The sequence below is a fragment of the Anopheles ziemanni genome, chromosome 2 (assembly GCF_943734765.1).
Source record: "Anopheles ziemanni chromosome 2, idAnoZiCoDA_A2_x.2, whole genome shotgun sequence".
In the NCBI taxonomy this organism is placed as follows: Eukaryota; Metazoa; Arthropoda; class Insecta; order Diptera; family Culicidae; genus Anopheles; species Anopheles ziemanni.
This window is the reverse complement of record NC_080705.1, coordinates 77,249,284-77,267,283: the sequence shown is the minus strand read 5'-3', so window position 1 is coordinate 77,267,283 and position 18,000 is coordinate 77,249,284. Positions and strand designations below refer to the sequence as shown.

General features: G+C 45.2%; 1 protein-coding gene across 1 annotated transcript; it reads left to right on the top strand.

The window, feature by feature from the left end:
* The first annotated feature begins 1,679 nt into the window (after window positions 1-1,679).
* Window positions 1,680-17,977, top strand: LOC131282642 (polypeptide N-acetylgalactosaminyltransferase 1). Its single transcript, XM_058312162.1, has 5 exons — window positions 1,680-3,095; window positions 16,541-16,754; window positions 16,827-17,137; window positions 17,202-17,307; window positions 17,387-17,977. The coding sequence occupies exons 1-5, from the start codon at window positions 2,401-2,403 to the stop codon at window positions 17,909-17,911; spliced, it is 1,851 nt and encodes a 616-aa protein (XP_058168145.1). The 5' UTR covers window positions 1,680-2,400; the 3' UTR covers window positions 17,912-17,977.
* Window positions 17,978-18,000: the final 23 nt, after the last annotated feature.

Below are 18,000 nucleotides of genomic sequence, written 5' to 3'. Positions count from 1 at the left end.
AAATTGAATCCATCGTGGGTCACTAAAACAGGGAAACAAGTCGTTTTGATGTTTTTCCGCACTTCCTCGGCGGGTACTTTATCGCGGAACGAACATGTTTGAGGTTCTGATAGCATTCTTCACAAATAGCGCCTCAGACATGGCTGATATAATGTATTTAAAGCTAGACAGGTAAGTAAACTGGTGCTTTGCGTCCATTAAAATATATCTAACGTATTTGAGATATTCAATTGGCCCAAATGAGCTGTTTTATTCACAGTTCAAGTTTGTAATACCCACCACTAGTTCACTTTTTTCGCCGCTCGTTTTTGGCGCGAAAAGGCGAATTCTCTCCAAAAATTTTGAGAGATCCGGGCGAAATATGCTCACGACCTCTGTGTGTTGGTGCAACAAATGCAAATGTGTGCGTGACCAAATTTGGTCTCCGCGAGAGGAAATTTCCTCTTTTCTCTCGACGTGAGCTGGTAAAATAACTAGAAAAGATGGATAAAATGTAATAAGACCCTTGAGATAAAATTACGCGTCTTGCAAAGACCTTTCATTTGAGGGGTCATTTGTGGAAATCGGTCAAGGAACTTACAATTTATGCGAGAATTGGCTTTTTTAACCTAAATTGCCAACCAACCTGATTTGCCTTTTCGCCCCCTCGGGCGAAAACATTCCAGGTGTGTTTTTTATGTACGGTAACATCTACCTTCAACGCAGTTGCGCGTCTTGAAAAGACCTTTCATTTGAGGGATCAATCGTGAAAATCGGTTAAGAGAATCAATAGTTATTAACAAATTGGCAGATTTTGGCTTTTTAGCTATCGAAGTTTATTCACCTTGTTCCCAGTAGAGTGCTGTCTCTTTTCCACACAATTTGTTTTCTAAAAAACTAGAAAGTATGGATGGATCCATTGTTGTACAAAGTTGTGTGTCTTGAGCAGACCTTTCATTTGAGGGGTCACATGTACAAATCGGTTCAGCAATTGTAAAGTTATTAACAAATTAGTTATTTCAGCAGAAAATACCAACCAAGGTTTCTGCACCTACGCCTCAGAATTTCATAAACTAAGAATTGCGGAAGAGTCTTTGTTGCACAGAGTTATCAGTCTTTAAAAGACCTTTCATTTGAGAGTTCTGGCGCTAAAATTGGCCAAGCCACTAAAAAGTTATTGAGAAATTAGTTAATTTAGCCATTATTTACAGTTGTGACCAACAGCACACTGTGCATCTTGCTCTTGTCAAGCATCTCTTGCTGTCAGTTGTGTGAGGTCCGTCGAGCGGGATAGTCGTGACGGTCGCTGTTTCGGTATGTGATGGATAGGCTTCCGTGTGCCCTCGGACGCTCCCGACTTTGGTGCACCGTCTGCTGAATTGTGTTGCAAACTTGTTTTCCAACGACCAACTCACCAACACGGTGGATCTTGATAACCTTCCGCCAGGGAATAGCAAGTTGCCCCTAGCAGGGGAAAGTTCCATCACAATCTTTACGTGTAGCGGTTCTTCCTTCTCGCTGCTGTTGTTCGTGGCGTTCTAACTCGACCGGTGCATGCTGTGAATGCGTGAAAGTGTTTTACAAACAATTGATTGTTTGTGATACAAATAGTGAACGTGCGTTAGATAGTTTTACAATTGGTTTATTAATTTCACGGTCCTGTTATTACAACCGTGTGCGTGTTGGTTCAAGGAATTGTTGTCGCGGAAGACCTTCGTTAAATGTACGAATGACTCACGACGCTGAATTTACGGCACAAAACATTTTCCTTTCATCGTAGTCCATCGTGGACTAGGATTCTTTTGTTTCGGAAGTTTCGTTTCGGTTCCTTCGACAGGTGGTATTGATATCGCCATCGCACCGATGCGCCTGTGCCTCCGTCCTTGAGAACGACCGTCCGCAGAAAAGGGCTGGTGTTGCATCTCGGCCGCAATTGTGCAAGAAGGAGACAGATTTCGCTCAGCAACAGCATCCCGAGCGCGGGATGGAAACGTAGAATCGGAGCAATCTATGCTTTTTGCCCTTTCGCGCGATCAAACGCCAGAGAATTTCTCATCGACCGTCAAGTTCGGCTGAACGAAAGAGAACGGATCTCATTACAGCATCCCGGAAGAGGCAAAACGAAAAAAGTGCATACATCCAGTTGCAACGAATCTGCAACATCTGCTAGGTCTGCATTCGCAAAGGGCCCTTCTCTCGATTGCCAATCTGTCATCTTCTTTGGCCTCTACGTGGGGATGTCATTCTGCTGAACGACGGATCGTGACTTCCAGCAGCAGCCGGCAGCCGCGATTGATCGATGCTTCGATGATCGCCGCTGGCAGAGGAAGGAACGCATCTCGTTGCAGCTGCAGCTGACCGAGAGTGAACGGCAATTTTTAAACACATATACACACAGTACCAGGTCGGAGTCTGATCACAATGTTCATCCGCGGTGGGCTCAGCATCCGGCGGCATCTCTACTCGAAGGTGCTTTTGCTGCTCGTACTTGGGTTGTTCGTTCTGTTCTACTTCAAGAACCTGAACGGTTCCCCGAATGCACTTGGGGGCGAACAGGCGAAACCGTTGCTTCCGCAAGCCATCATTGCCAATGGTGCCCGGGAGGTGAACGCATTGGTGGAGGCTGGCGCACTGAACAAGGGTAACGTGCTGCTCGGTGCTGACGGTGAGGCACTGTACGAGCAGCTGATACGGGCCGATCTGGCCAAGCAGAAACCCGGCCTGGGCAACAACGGTGAGGGCGTAGAGCTGACCGGCGAGGCGAAGGACATCGGCGAAAAGCAGTTGGCCACAATCGCGCTGAACGAGGAGCTAAGCGAACATCTCAGCTACAACCGGACACCACCGGATGGGCGTCATCCGGCGTGCAAGCGGAAACGGTACAATGACATCGCGTCCCTGCCCTCCACCAGCGTGATCATCATCTTCTACAACGAGCCGTACTCGGTGCTGCTGCGCACGGTGCACAGCGTGCTGAACACGGCCGACGCACGGCTCCTGCAGGAAATCATTCTCGTCGATGACGGCAGCACCAACGTCGAGCTGAAGGGAAAGCTCGACTACTACGTCAAAAGCCGGCTGCCGGCGAAGGTGAAGGTGCTCCGGCAACGTCAACGGTAGGTGGTGCCCAAGCGAGCAGATCAGGTTGAAGAAGTTAACCCCGTCCCAAGCATTCCTTCTCCATCTTCGTGGCAAACAACGCACGCGCGCGCGCACATGGACACGTTTCCATGTGGGGCCGCGTCGATTGAGTCACTCCGTCGCTTCCACACCTACTGGCGCACGCGCATACACACTCCACCTTGGGCGTGCGTCTTTCCCACGGCCACGCGAACATACGAAGTAGTGTTTGTCATCTTTTCGCCGTTTATTTTTCATCCGCCGCCGGCCGCGAGGGTTCGCCCTCTGCCCGGTTTTCCCACAGCGCAAAGCGCGCGTCCAGAGCAAGGCCAAAACCCAACCGTGGTGTTGTTGATTCTTTGTGCGTTTGATTCATTCTTGTTGCTTTTGTGGAAAAACTGATCCGGCCCTACATTCTGGCCACAATGGACGGTCCGCACGAAGCGATTTGTTGCCTACATGTTTTACGCTTCGCTTAGAAAATGGTTTTAAAAATAGTTCTTTACCCATTTCTCTTTGAGAGTGGCTCTTACCTTTATTTACTTACACGTTATCAATTAGAAAATTTCCATCTGGCCGATGATACCCAAGAAGTACACGAACTCGCCCGTTTGCGGAACATATTGATGGGATTTAACAGAGCATATCAAAGTAGGGATGTGGTCTTTGAATTCTGTTGTTCAATGGCCTAAAACCTAAACTTAAGTATTTTTCACTTCTTAAAGTTTCAGACGGATCTTGTTTCTTGTTTGTGTTCTATTGGTTTCCTATTGTCAAAACTTTCGACTCTACCTTTTACACCCCAAAAATTGTACCTATGCTTGTTGAACTTTCCTTGACTATAAAAAGGTACCATGAAGATTCCTTCCACGACATTCCCGTTCCGCTTAAAGTTGTGTCAATAATTGTGTTTTCTTTTGGAAAGCTTCTTTTTTTTATAAAAATAAAACCACCGCCTCAAGAAGAATGTCTGTGTGTGGAGCACGACGCTCGGTTTCTTCACCTTTTCTTCATCGTCAGCCGAAAATACACCCTTGGGGAAGATGGGTGGCGGACAACGTAGAAGTCAACGTACCCCGAACTTGCTCTATCACCATCCCCGTTGACCCTCCTTTACCTTCTCCCGAGACCGACCGGCTTTCCCAAATGTTTGCTGTACGAATGTCGAAATCATCCCGCAAGCCAAGCGGCGAGAACCGGGAGATGGTTAAGGTTTTGGTGTGGTTTCCATCTCACATCCATACTCCCCGAACCACAGGTACGCGCGTACCGCGCCGGGAACAGGTTCGTCGTCGTCGTCGGCATCGTCATGCTTAGCACCTTCTTTTTAACGCATCGTAATCTTTTCCACCGGCGAATAACGGAGTTCCCCGGTCGGTTTGCTGGATGGAAAATCGAAAACACGAAGACGCTGAGCTAATGGGGGCTAATTTTTACCTCGGCTGCTTCTCGGCTCCCAACCACGAGTGCGCAAAATGGCGTTGATAATGATCGCTTCTTACCGAACCGAGGCCCGTAAGAAAATCCCCAATCGTTTTCCTCGCCAATTCTTCTCCCCCGGTTCCAAACCGAACCGGTAGCGGAAGTAGCAGCGGAATGGAGAATAAATCAACCGATAAGATAAACATTTATTACCGGTTAAGCACGAAAGCGCAATGGTTTGAGTTATGATGGTTCGCCCTAGTTCGGACGAACGCTTTTGTTTGTTCTGTTTTTACTCCCTTTTGGAGCGCGGACGGCGTGGGGAGAGAGAGTACCCATTAGGATCACCATTAGAGGCCACCGCTAAAACATTAAAGCATAAACGCCACCGTTCAATTAGTTTGTGCCTTCGCAGCCCTTAATCGGCAATTAATTGTTAGGTTGGTGTTAAATGATTCTAATATGTATGTTAGATGCGTTTCTCGGCGCTTTCAGTTTTCGGAGCGCGTGGGAAAATGCAACAGGATGGAGGCCTTTTTATATCGATCATCGTATAATTGGATGTTAAGTAGATAACCGTTTTGCAAGCAGGATAGGCTATAATTATGTCCCATTTGTTATGGCAATTTCTTTTGGATTTTTTAAAAGAACATTGATCATTGCTAGTTTTAGGTTATTAATTGCATTTCGCTTTTTCATCTCGAAAAATTTGTGGAGGAACTGCTTCCTGCTAGCAAATCCTGGTCTTAAACTTGCAAAGACTTACAAGGTGGTAATTTTTATGATATTCAAATCATCCGCTTCAATAAATTTATTGTGATATTTTACTAAATTTCGTTGAAATTGAATCCTTTTCTAAACAAAAGGTGTTGACTTGAACGATCCTAAAAGAGAGGTAGTTTTGCGTATGAACTACAGCGTTAATTTTCCTTGATCGATCATGATCGAATATACTGAATTGAACGTCGTATTCTAAAAATGTTAATGGTTCGATTTTTTTAAAAATAATCAAACCATTTAAAATTCCTTAAAATAATTGCATAGAATTCAATTCCAATTATGAAAAACATGTGTTGAACTTGTTGCGTAAAACAAAATTTTTGGATATTACTTGACGAAACATGTTGTACTGAATTTAGGGTTTTTATATTAGTTTTCACAACTCAAAGTTTCTTCTCAATCAACATTATCTTGCCGTAAACTTTTATGGTTTTTTTTCTTATTGTTTTCGCATCGATTTAGTGCCCCAATAAATTTATTGCATGTGTTCGGCGTTTCCGCTGTAAAAGCAGGAGCACAGCATAACAACTGTTAGATGGAGCAAAACCCATTAACGTTTGGTTTATCTTGCACGACCGCCCTGTATATTGGTACATAAAAAGTAATCTGTTTGAACACATTTTTATACAGACGTTGCATCTCCACAACGTTTTACGATCCTCCAATGCAACGACTCCCATTGTTTTCCACTGTCCGATCCGAGCGACCTGCGCCAATCTCCTTCGGTCCTACGGCCAAAGAAAGTGTGAAAGAAATCTCCCTTTTGCCGGTAACCTCGAGGGGTTCAGAAAGCCCAACTTTAAACTATCGCCCAGCTGGACGAACGCTCCTGCTCCTAGCCTTATGAAACGGACGGCTACTAACCCAATCGCCGGCTAGTGAAAGTGTTGAAAAAATGGGTGGAAAATGCCAAAACATTGCTCGCGCGCGCGGCGAAAATGACCGGCAATTTACACACAAAGGGTCGTCGATCGGCGGCGGAACGATCTGCAAATTGTAGCTGCCAGCTGCTTCCTTCGGGTAATGGTTTCGCCCCACAGTCCGCAGCCACGGGAATGGCAGGAAATGGGCCCCATTTCTCAGATGAAACAGTGGGAAACGTATAATCTAATTATTTCTGCATGAGTGCAATGCATATGCAAGAAGTGAAACATTATTGTCTTGTGTAATGTGCATCACTCTTTTATCAGCAGTTCTCTTGAAGCTGTCGTAAAGTATTCGCCATAAATAAAAGACAAATCTTCTTTCTTCTGGACTAAATACTTCCATCAAAGTTTGTTAAACTTTGACCCCGGTTATGCCACAAGTATCGCCGCAAAATAAAGCAAATAATTTTCCCAGACTTCGGCTGTCCAAAAACTTCGCGACCAACGAGATCTGTTTTCTCATAATTGGATGCGTTGCTGGGGCTTCTTTACTTTGGTCGTGCCAGCCTTTTTTCGGGCTTCAAGTCAGCCACATGAATTTAAGGTACACGTTCCAAAACCATGCGTCTTTTTTGCTGGTTTCTGCCCCCCAAAGATGGTCAAACCCATTAGGTGAAGATACTCTCTGATCTTTAACGAGATTTTTTGTTGTTGTTGTTTTGCGTACCCCAAGTTGAGTGAAATTGGCGGCACCATCTTCTTCATCGAGTCATCTCTTTTTGTGGTTAGTGTGCCTTTTTGGGGACTTTTGATTTACGCCATTTCTTTTGGATGGATTTTTTAAATTGCTTTCCATAGGCGGAAAGTTTAACTTTTGGGAGACACGAACATTTTTAATAATTTCAGTACAGCAATGTTTATTTAGAAAATTTGAATCCGCGACGAATTTGTTCTTCTGTCGGTTTTGGCAAGTTTTCTACGCCGGTCCATTATCAGGCTCTTCCCTTATTTTTAGCTCCCCTCCTCACGGTCACAAATTACAGAAAAGAGGTAGGTCCGAAATTACTGACCGCGCATCATAGCATAACAGCGTGCGCTGGGCTTGTACCAGACCATCAGTGATAGTTTTCCCGTTTTCCCTCCCTTTTTCGCTGGCGTAACTCAAAAGTTACGCGAAGTCACTACGCCATCACCCGGTGTGTGTGTGTGTCTTTAAGACGTTCCTCCGCGTTCGCGGTTCGTTGATTTCGGTGGGTGCTGGCGTGACTCCCCGCTATATCGTTGTTTTATTTTCCTGCTGAAGAAGAAAAACGACGTGCGCGGGGCGCGCGTTGGGCGTTCGCACGCGGACCAACTATTTGGACAAAAATTAGTTGCGGTTTTCCTGGGAAAATCGGGTGCCCGGCTGTGGTCACTTTCTCTCTGCATCTGCGCTCCAAGGAAAGTATCAATACGTTTGATGGCTAGTGGAGGCAATGTGTGTGCATTTTTGTTTCGAAACCTTTCGAGCGATAGTTTTGCATGGGAAGATGCTAGCGTATGGTATTTAAGGCATAGAGTTAATGAGTTTTAAAATTTCTCATACTGACAGCTTTAGTGATAACGGACTAAATTTTGACGGATAAAAAAATAACACTTTCCTTTTTAGTTAAAACATTGACGATCAAGTATATGATTGCGTTTCTTTGTCGATCAACGTCAACGTCGTTCGGTTTGGTTTTGAATAGTATCCACCAAAAACCGCAAGCCGCACTAGGGTGGCTTCTCTGACGTACAAAACATCCCCGAAAGGTCAACCGCTGTACGGTTTGTCCCAAACTGGAATGCCATTTGAAGTATGTACGCAAGACGCTAGGCGGGCCATCTTGCACTGACATTCGATTACAGAAATTTGGAAATAATGCCTGGGAAGATGAAAAGCGTGGACGGCTTTTATGTTGCATTGCCGGCTGAGGTAACCGGTCAATCTTACCGGACCCTAGACATTAGGCACTAAAGTGGCTCTCGGTGTCCATTCCCCCAGCCCGTTCCGGCCAACCGCCGTTGGTTGGTTGGAGCGGTGTTGTGTGGTGATGAATGAATTATTCAACGCCTCAAGGTTGGTCAGTTTTGGATGCACGTAGTGAGGCAAGGCAGTAAGGCACTGGTGCTTAATGCTCCAAATGTAATACGACCTGTACATCGTACGTTCGAAAGAATCGAAGGGGAACGGTGTTGATTTTTTGTTGTTGTTGTGGGGAAGATTCGGTTCCTTACACGTTTTTATTACCCAACAGCATCGCGCCAATGCTATTGCCACACTTTTGCCCGCTAGTCCGAAACCTTTGTCGAACTTACACCGAGGGCGCGGGAGTGATTTATTTTAACATCATAAAAACACTGTTTGTTTGATTTTATAACGGCACGTCCTGTGTGTTTCGTGCGTGTCAACAGATCGTAGACTCGTGATGCGAAAGGCACGATCCAGACGATTTTATGTTGCGCGTGTTTTTTTATATTTAATAGATGGTTTATTCCTCGACCGGATGTGTTGATAAATTGGATTCCATAAAACGTATTTAAAACACGTCCCATATTCCAATCTTTTTCTGTTGAAAACTTTTACTTTCTAAATGTGTGTAATTTTTTAACCCTGGGTAGAATTAAACCGTTATTTCCTCATCTATTGTACGTACCACCAACAACTCTTAGTATTTCGTAGGAAAAACCTTCCTATCGAAACGAAGGATCCTCTGCACCAGTTGAATCAACCGTACATCGGCGCCCACCTCATCCGACACGCGGTTTATTTATTCATCTGACTTATGCAAATCTTTCACAACAATTCGGCATATTTTCGCCAACGCTAAATGCCAACCGTCCAATTCCGATTCCTTGCGATGGATTCGCTTCTCCCCATCCTCCGGTCTCGCTCATCTTTTTCCCCGCCACGATTGTGACACCGTCAGCCGAAACGTGCCAGCGTGTTCAAAAGTGCCACCGTAGAACGAACTTCGTTGACGACTCGGTGGCGAGACCGGACACCTCCACCGGGCCGGGTTTTCTCGAGCCGAAAGCATCGTGGCACCATTCTCGGCTGAACTCGGGGGGATTGAGACTTTGAGGGACACGTAACGCGTTAAGCGTCCCCCTAATATGTAAATTCGGTACCGTACGAATGGGTGCGTGCGTTCCTATGTGAGTGTGTGTGTGTGCGTCATGCTTAAAGAAACCGGTCCTCCAAAGTGCCGAGCTTTGGTGAGTTCAAGTTTATGCCACCGAACGTGTTTCTTCTGCTAGCTTGGAAGCTGGAAGCAAACCCTTCCGCGACCGATCATCTTCGATCAACATCGCATTGGATTTGTGGCCCGATTTTTCGATCCTTTGCACTCTGGCCTCACAACACACGCGGCATCGAAAGCGTTGTGCCCCGTGGCCAATCTGCGTCTGTTGTTCGGGTGACAACCTCGCAACCATTTGCGCTTTTCGATCTCGGATCGTGTGCGCACTCCGGTTGAGGCGAAAGTTGATCGCCTTGAAACTCGAACGCCGTTTTGGGTACGGAGCATTTTGGAAATCTTCTTCAATTTAAAGGTGGCGATTGAATGATTCACTCACAAGAACCCGCGATGAATCTTCCACGGTCGCGAAGTCTCTCTAAATGGAAGCTTTTTACTCGTTTCGATGATTTGAAGAAATGAATAACCGGCCAATACACAAATGCTATGGAAACCATGCTGTTTGTTTTTGTCGGAACCAAAACACACTTGTTCAAATTCAGAATAAGCCTTGAGATCTGTCGAATCGGTCGTAGTTTCGAAGAGGATGGAACCACTGCGTGTTGAAACGTTTATACATTTGAGACATGGCTTTAACTGTTCCTTGTTTCATAACAGAATTCACATTCTTTACTGTCCTCAATCTTGTGCAAACTTCTAACGGTGAAACGGGTCTCTTTCCGTGAAGCAATCGAAAAGTGCAACAACTTATTTAGCGATGCCATTTTGCCGCTTCCAGCCAAAGTTTTATGACGCACCAGACCGTCAATGCAATTTATTTTCCCGTAGGAACACCTTTGAATGTCATCACTACAAGACCGAATGGAGTTGAACAACTGTTCTTCTCCCACCATCACGCCTCCTCCATCGGTGGCGGCGTTCCACAAACGGAACGGAGTGGAAAATGGTTTTCCACTTCAAACCATCCGCCGGCTTCGTCCGATGCGATCTTCCCTCATCTTGTTGTTGTTGGGCGTATTGTTGTCAACCCTTCCCCGTCTGAACCTCGTCGAAGATGCCACACCGAACGTACACGGTTGAGGTTGCAAACGATCAATCATTCGCACCGGGTGAGGCGAGGCCATGTTTGTGAGGGCGAGGGCCCTTGATGGGTTTTGGTGCCTTCGAGAGGGTTCTCCGTTCCACCGCAAAAACCTCCGACAATCCAAACCGAACGATCGCAGGCGATGCTATTATTTATCGCTTCCGTAGTTCATTTAATCGTAGCCCGCGAGATCGTGCTCCGGTCGTGTGTCGCGATCATAATTCCGTTTTTTTCCGTTTTTACATTTTACAGTTGCCTTCAATGTGTCCTATTTCTCTCGCAAGAAAACGGAAACCAGTGGGGGGGTGCTGAAAGTGCAGTTACCGGCAGGCTTTAGATGTTGTGTGTTGATGTTGTTGTTTAGAAACCACCGAAAGGTTGTTCTAACCTCTTTCTAGTGAAAAGAAACCGCACTTCGGTGAAGACTCTACGCACGAGTTGGACAAATTGCATTTAGCACTTCGAGACAAGCGGGAATTGGCAGGAAAGGGGGAACCGGTCTCCGGTCGCACCCATTTGCTCTCTCGTGTTGGGCGTATTTTCCCCCACCCCGAAAGAATCCGGTCCGTAAAGACCCCTTTTCGAGGATTTGTCGATTTGCATACGCCGCACCGAGAGCTGGGTTGGCCGTAAAAGAGAAAGCGATCTGGCGAACGACATCGATTTACGGCCGTGCGCAGCGTCTCTTTTTCAGCCGGATCTTTCCAGGACCCGGAGAGGGGTGGCGGAGATGGACGACCCGGTCGGATGGTCGGTTAATTATGACCACAGTGTCATCGTGTTTGCTGCAGTCCGGTGGAAAGTCATCCAACCGAGAGCCATAAGACCACACTATCGGGTGAACTGATAAAATGTAAATTTTCATATTGCCGGCACGTTCTTCGAACTTCGAGGCCTCTCGGCCGGAGAAGAAGGCAACTCCGGTGTCCGATCCGGCATATTGCCCCCTTTTTTTCTTCCGTACAACAAACTGTTGTGTGCAAAATGTAGCCGCAAAGTTGTTCTCCGGTGTTTTTCTCATCTCTCATCCACCTAATAGACGTTTAGAGTAGAAACCTTTTATACGACCGTCGCTAAGTTTCTCCAGCACCTCCCCGGGGCTGGCGTTTTAATGGACCATTTCTCCTAAAGCTAAAGTTGTCCCCTTGCTTGCCTGCCTGCTCGTTCGGTGTTGAAGAGTTTGATGAGCGAAGATGGGGACGTTCATTTAATTATCGTCAACAGGTACCTCGGGTGTAGTCTGGTCGGGCGAACGCCATCGATATTGGTCCGGGTGTGTGCTGCCTCGGAAGCTGATGTTGCCAATTTTCGATGCAACAGTTTACCTTATCGATTTTCTTTCCGTTCGATCGAGAGAGTTTCAGAAAAATATATACGCTCCCTTCCCAGTACGGTGGCCGGTTCTATGAAGTGGACCTACTTTTTCAGCCATTTTGGCGAAGCGAAAGAGATGCTTTTAATTTAATTGAAAGTTGAACCATTGAGGCAACAAATCACCCCGTCAAATATATCATTTTCTAATGGTTTTTAATATGTCAGAAGGTTCCAATGAAACGCCATCATGGAATGGGGTACTGGGTGCTAAACAAAGTCAATCTCATGACCGCCAATAATGTCCGCCGTGTGGTATGTAAATTAATTTCCAATAGAATGTAGTTATTATGCCAAAGGACGGGTATTGGTGTTTTTGTGTGTGTGTCCCGTGCAATTTCCGCTCTATTTCGCCATCCTTTGATGATGGAATTACTTTGACGCTGCACAAAACAACCGGAACAAATCAATTAACCAGCTCGGGTTTCGGGATCGTACGTACTTTACGTTCTGGTTTAATAAACAACCTCCTCCATGATTGCATTTTAATTCACCGGCGCCGGCTGTGACAGAATTACCAGTTTATTTGTCAATTTGTTGAGCAGGAACTTTAGCCCACGGTTTTTTTTTTAAATCAATTGGTTCATTTCCGGCTCTTATTCGGGATGTTTGTGAATTATGACGTGCTTCAAACGCTTTCAACTAGTACCATTTAAACGTAGCTAATTGAGTGGTAATGGTTTACTGCAAAACGACATAAGGATTAGATTTATTATTCGTTCCTTCTTGCCGCTGACGTCATTTTGCGATTGAATTTAAAGGCAACTTGTATTGAATTACGTCGAAAAATGGCAAACGGGCGAAACGCAATCGAGGTTTCCCCGATTGATCCACCAACTAACGGGATCCAATGCGCCCACGTGCGACGTTTGGGTGTCCTTACGCTTTATGGCACTGATGAAATGCCGTCATCCAGCAAGCAATTCGAAATTCCCGTGCTGGGATTTTCCTCGGCCCCCGTTTATCGCCCCCTGTGCAGCTGTAAAAGGATACCATCGGAGGAGGGATCATTAGCGTTCGTTATGGATTCATCTCAATTTCTTCCGTTTCCTATTTTTGCAGCCTGTTGGAACATTTGAGGCGAAACGTGGATCAACGAGGGACGGAAAGAAACCTTACACATGTCATACGATAGGGATTATGCAAGAAGCGAATGGAATTGGATGCTGGTAAATCATACTTAATCCAGTTTTGTTCCAATGATTGGGATTGTATGCATCTTATTTTTGTTAAATATATTACAACATGTTACAATGAGCTCTGAATCTGTTAGTAATTGGTAGTGCTCGATCTGATAAAAGTTAAGAGACATTTAAAAGAAACCCACCGTCTGAGATTTTTGTAAGTATTTTATTTCATATGTAAAATTGATATTAGGTTGATTACAACGAGATTATCAAAGATTACTGTAAAAGGGGCAGCTTGAAATGAAACCTTTTGTCCAGCTCCAGTTGATTTATAATTCGTGAACGCGTTTGTTGCAAAATGACAAAACAATTTCCTACTGCGCGCCCACTTTGTAACAAGCTGGTGACTGAATATTTAATTTAAACACCATTTGAGTCCCAACAACAGTGAAAACAAAAAGCACACACAACGAGAGTACAACGAAAATCGTCAACCACCGATTCCGGGTGGTAATTTATTTCCCATTACCATCATCCGGTATTGAGGGCATGAGGGGGCGTTGTTTGGTTGGAACGATCCTTCCTCCCCCGTCCTCCCTCCTTTTCCTTCTTCTGTCTTGTTTGATGAACTTTTCCTCCCTGCTCAGTGACCGTGGACAATTGGTGCGGCGGCAATTGTCGGTCGCAGGAAAAACATAACCAACCTGCCAACAAGTGCATGGCGAAAAATTCCCGCTGGATTGGATCCACCGTACGGGGGGGGTGTAAGGGGTTGGGGTTGAATCGCCCGGTCGCACACTAATCTAATCACTTCATTTTCTTCCATACGAAGACGAGGAAGGCGAGGTGGATTGAGTCATTTTTTGCGACTGTAGCCAAGAAACAAACAAACCGACTGACCCCGTCATCACCCAGTGCCGGGGTGCATCCGACGATTCCCCCCGGGGTGTACCGCTTTGGCGGCGGAATGCAACGATCAAACGGAAAAAAAGTGCACGGGAAACAATAGGACCACTGCGGCGAGGTGCAGATATGAAAGTGAAATTAATGATGCTCCTTTCCAGCTGACGAATGGGCCTCATTCCCGTAGGTGGGCCTCTTGTACACCACCCTGCTTTTCAGCTACGACACGATATTCAACTCTTCCTTTCCCTACACGAGAAAAACGAAAAATAACTCCCAAAGACGTAGCAGTAACTCCCAGAAGAAAGGTGTTGGCCACCGAACTCGTCAGGAGGGTGTACACACCTGTGACGAGATTACATAAATTCGTCTGTGCGAAAATGTGGAAATTTAAGATGCACTCGCCGGTATTTATTACCGCTCGGTTGTGCAGCTCGGCGAAGTACTAATGGACGTTCGCACCAACAGTGAACGGCAGCAATCTCTACCCTGGTGGTGATGGCTTGGTGGGCCACAGGAAACGATGTAAATTGTTTTGGGGTGCAACTTACCAGGGCAGTAACACATTCGAGACACCTGAAATGGAATATTGTTAGATACGTCATTGAATACGCCTTTAAAATGGAGAACTTTTGTTAACAATTTCACTGTTTTGCTGGCTTGGCAAAAGGGATTACTCGCTTACTACATTTTACTGAAAAGTACCATAACTGGCCAATGTGGTTTTGAGAGACATTGAAGAATAATGTTACCTTCTCGTGGCAGTTGATGCAGGGATTCTAGAAATCGGTTTAGTTTTCATAGTCTACCTGTGAAAAACAGCTTAAATGTTACTTTTTATTATCTACAGTCTATCAAGAAAGTATCCGTACAGTCATCAATTTCAACTTTAAGCCTAGTTATCTCAGCGACTACGTGACCTAGGACAATTATTTAAACGACATATCGTAGATAAACTTCTATTCTATCCAATGAAGTCTTAACATTTCGAGAAAGTTACTTGTAGGTCACTTTGTTCTATAGAAACCCAAAAAAGGCTCAAAATCGATGACAAAAAAGTATCCGTACATGATGAGTATTGATGATGTGCCATCCGCACATGATGTGCCAATATGTTGCAATCAATGTCACTTGCCTCAATAATAGCCTACAAGTGCCAAGGTATCATTTCTACCACTTTTTTTCTCGAAAGATGCTGGAAATTTGACCCGATTCCATAATAGTTCTAAAGATGTCTACTAAGATCAACATAATGTCCCGTTGATGGTAAATCTAGGTATCTTTCGACAAATGTTGTATAGAGATCGATTCCGGAGACTTTGGGAGTATCGTTAACACTTGTACGGTCTCATAAAGTGGTCACTCTTAGACAATACATGGCCTATTCTAGAGATCGTTATTTTACTCAGAGAACATATTATTGAACATTTAAAGTTTATCCTAGGCATGGCTTGTCCAAGTGACAAAATGGGCGAAGTAGACTATGTCCCACAGATGATTCATACTTAATTCAATATTTCCAGTTCGATTAATGGCCTTGGAACACCATAACACAAACTCTCAACTACTGTGTTTTATCGTTGGAACAACGTTGCTCGTACTGATGGTTGAGTTCGACATCTGGTGTCTATTGTTATTCGTTTTTGGGCAAAATTGCTTAATTTTGTCTGTATTATGTCTGTATATAGTGTATAAAACACTGTGCCGACACGGCAATGGCATCAAAATACAGCGATATGCAAATCCCCAGTCTTCCTTATTCTTTCTTTAGAAACGAAAAATTTGCAACGTACAATTATGCAATGTTATTGTTTTTTCCAATAAACCTTCTTAAGAGTTGTAATCCAAATGATATGATTGGTGATCTAGACACTTCGTTCGTCATGTTTAAAAACTCTAAGTATGGAGGACTTCAGCTTTTCGAGCAATCACCCCCTCATAGCGATTGAGTAACCACGAAAGATGTCTGTTTGCAGGGTTTAGTCTAGTTGCATCCTGGTTAATTCGACAAATTATAAGTTCCTGAGACTTATCATGAGATTTTTCACAGGGTTAATAAACTTGCCAAGTTAGGTTCCCTTTACATCACATGAAAAAGATAGTTCTCTATCGGTTGCAGCTGTTTGCCTAGTTTCACCAGCCATTTCACGTTAAACGATGATATAAAATGGTTGCCGCCATACTATTAGACACTTGATAACTCAAAATAATGACTAGGTTGATATTTTGCCTACTAGAACCTCACCAAACCAGTGTTTTTCTTCAAGAAAAGTGGGTGTACGGATACTTTTTTGTCATCGATTTTGAGCCTTTTTTTGGGTTTCTTTAGAACAAAGTGACCTACAAGTAACTTTCTCGAAATGTTAAGACCTCATTGGTTAGAATAGAAGTTTATCTACGATATGTCGTTTAAATGGTTGTCCTAGGTCACGTAGTCGCTGAGATAACTAGGCTTGAAGTTGAAATTGGAGACTGTACGGATACTTTCTTGTCAGACTGTATATGTGAAAAAAGGATTCTCTAAAAGGTGTTCCTAAAATTCAAAATTAATGCGTGGGATAACTTCGATCATCAACAACAATTAGGACATTGATCTCATAGTATTGATGGTAACAGTTAAGAATTCCAACGACTGATCGACTGTTTTCTCTATTTCGTTTCCCTTTGCAGCGTCGGACTGATACGGGCCCGGCTGGCAGGTGCTCGGCTCGCAAAAGCGGACGTACTAGTCTTCCTGGATGCGCACTGCGAGTGCATGGTGCAGTGGCTGGAACCACTGCTCGAGCGAATCAAAGAGTCGCCAACGAGCGTTCTGGTGCCGATCATCGACGTGATCGAGGCGAAAAACTTCTACTACAGCACGAATGACTACAATGATTTCCAGGTATTTGATTTCGCTCTAATTGTTAGAGTAAGGCAGAAAACGTTTAATTTCAACATTGGTTTTTTTGTGTAGATCGGTGGCTTCACATGGGACGGACACTTTGACTGGCACGATGTGACGAAGCGCGAGCGGGAGCGTCAGAAGCATGAATGCCCCGAGAAGGATCTCGAGATATGCCCCACGTACAGCCCGACGATGGCGGGTGGATTGTTTGCGATAGCGCGCGATTACTTCTGGGACATCGGAAGCTACGACGAGCAGATGGATGGATGGGGTGGCGAGAACCTGGAGATGTCGTTCCGGATATGGCAGTGTGGCGGCACGCTCGAGACGATCCCCTGCTCGCGCATTGGACATATCTTTCGGGACTTTCATCCCTACTCGTAAGGATAATCAAGAAATTTCTGGTTTGTAGGGTGTTGAAAGCTAACTTTATTGCATTTTTAGATTTCCTAACGATCGTGATACTCATGGCATCAATACCGTCCGGATGGCCGTCGTGTGGATGGACGACTACGTGGAACTGCTTTACCTCAACCGACCCGATCTAAAGGTAGGGCTTTTTTTTATATAAAACGACCGTTACAGATCGAAGTTAAACTATCGGACTTTCATGCGTTCCCTTCCCACAGGACCACCCAGAACTGGGCGACGTAACACACCGGAAGGTATTGCGTGAGAAGCTACACTGTAAGAGCTTCGATTGGTACATGAAGAACGTGTACCCGGAGAAATTCATCCCCACGCGCAATGTGCGTGAGTTTGGTCGCCTTGCGTCGCAGGCGGAAAATCTCTGCCTCGACACACTTCAACAGAACGCGGACAAACCGTGGAATCTGGGCATCTATACGTGCTTCAAACCGGAGGTGTCCGCCTCGCAGCTGTTCTCGCTAACACAACGGAGTGTTCTGCGGAACGAGCGTAGCTGCGCCACCGTGCAGGCGAGCAAGTCGGAGTCGAAGTTTGTAGTCATGATACCATGCATCGACGATGATGACATCGACGATACGTGGGAGTTCACCGAGGCCCGGCAGCTGCGCCACAAGCAGTCTGGCCTCTGCCTGGACAGCAGCGACCTATCGACGAAAAGCTACGTACACGTGGCCACCTGCCATCCGAGTATCAAGACGCAGAAATGGGAATTTCAGCATCAGTAGTTAGGAACTTTGTTTAATAATGGACAGTGGTGGAGTGGTGGAAAAATGATCGAAGGCATTCCATTGAACGTATATGGTTCATGTTCCAT

Coding starts and splice junctions, on each gene's coding strand:
- LOC131282642 (XM_058312162.1), top strand. CDS start 2,401: ATGTTCATCCGCGGTGGGCTCAGCATCCGGCGGCATCTCTACTCGAAG. Junction 3,096..16,540: donor GTGCTCCGGCAACGTCAACG/GTAGGTGGTGCC, acceptor TTCCCTTTGCAG/CGTCGGACTGATACGGGCCC. Junction 16,755..16,826: donor ATGACTACAATGATTTCCAG/GTATTTGATTTC, acceptor TTTTTTGTGTAG/ATCGGTGGCTTCACATGGGA.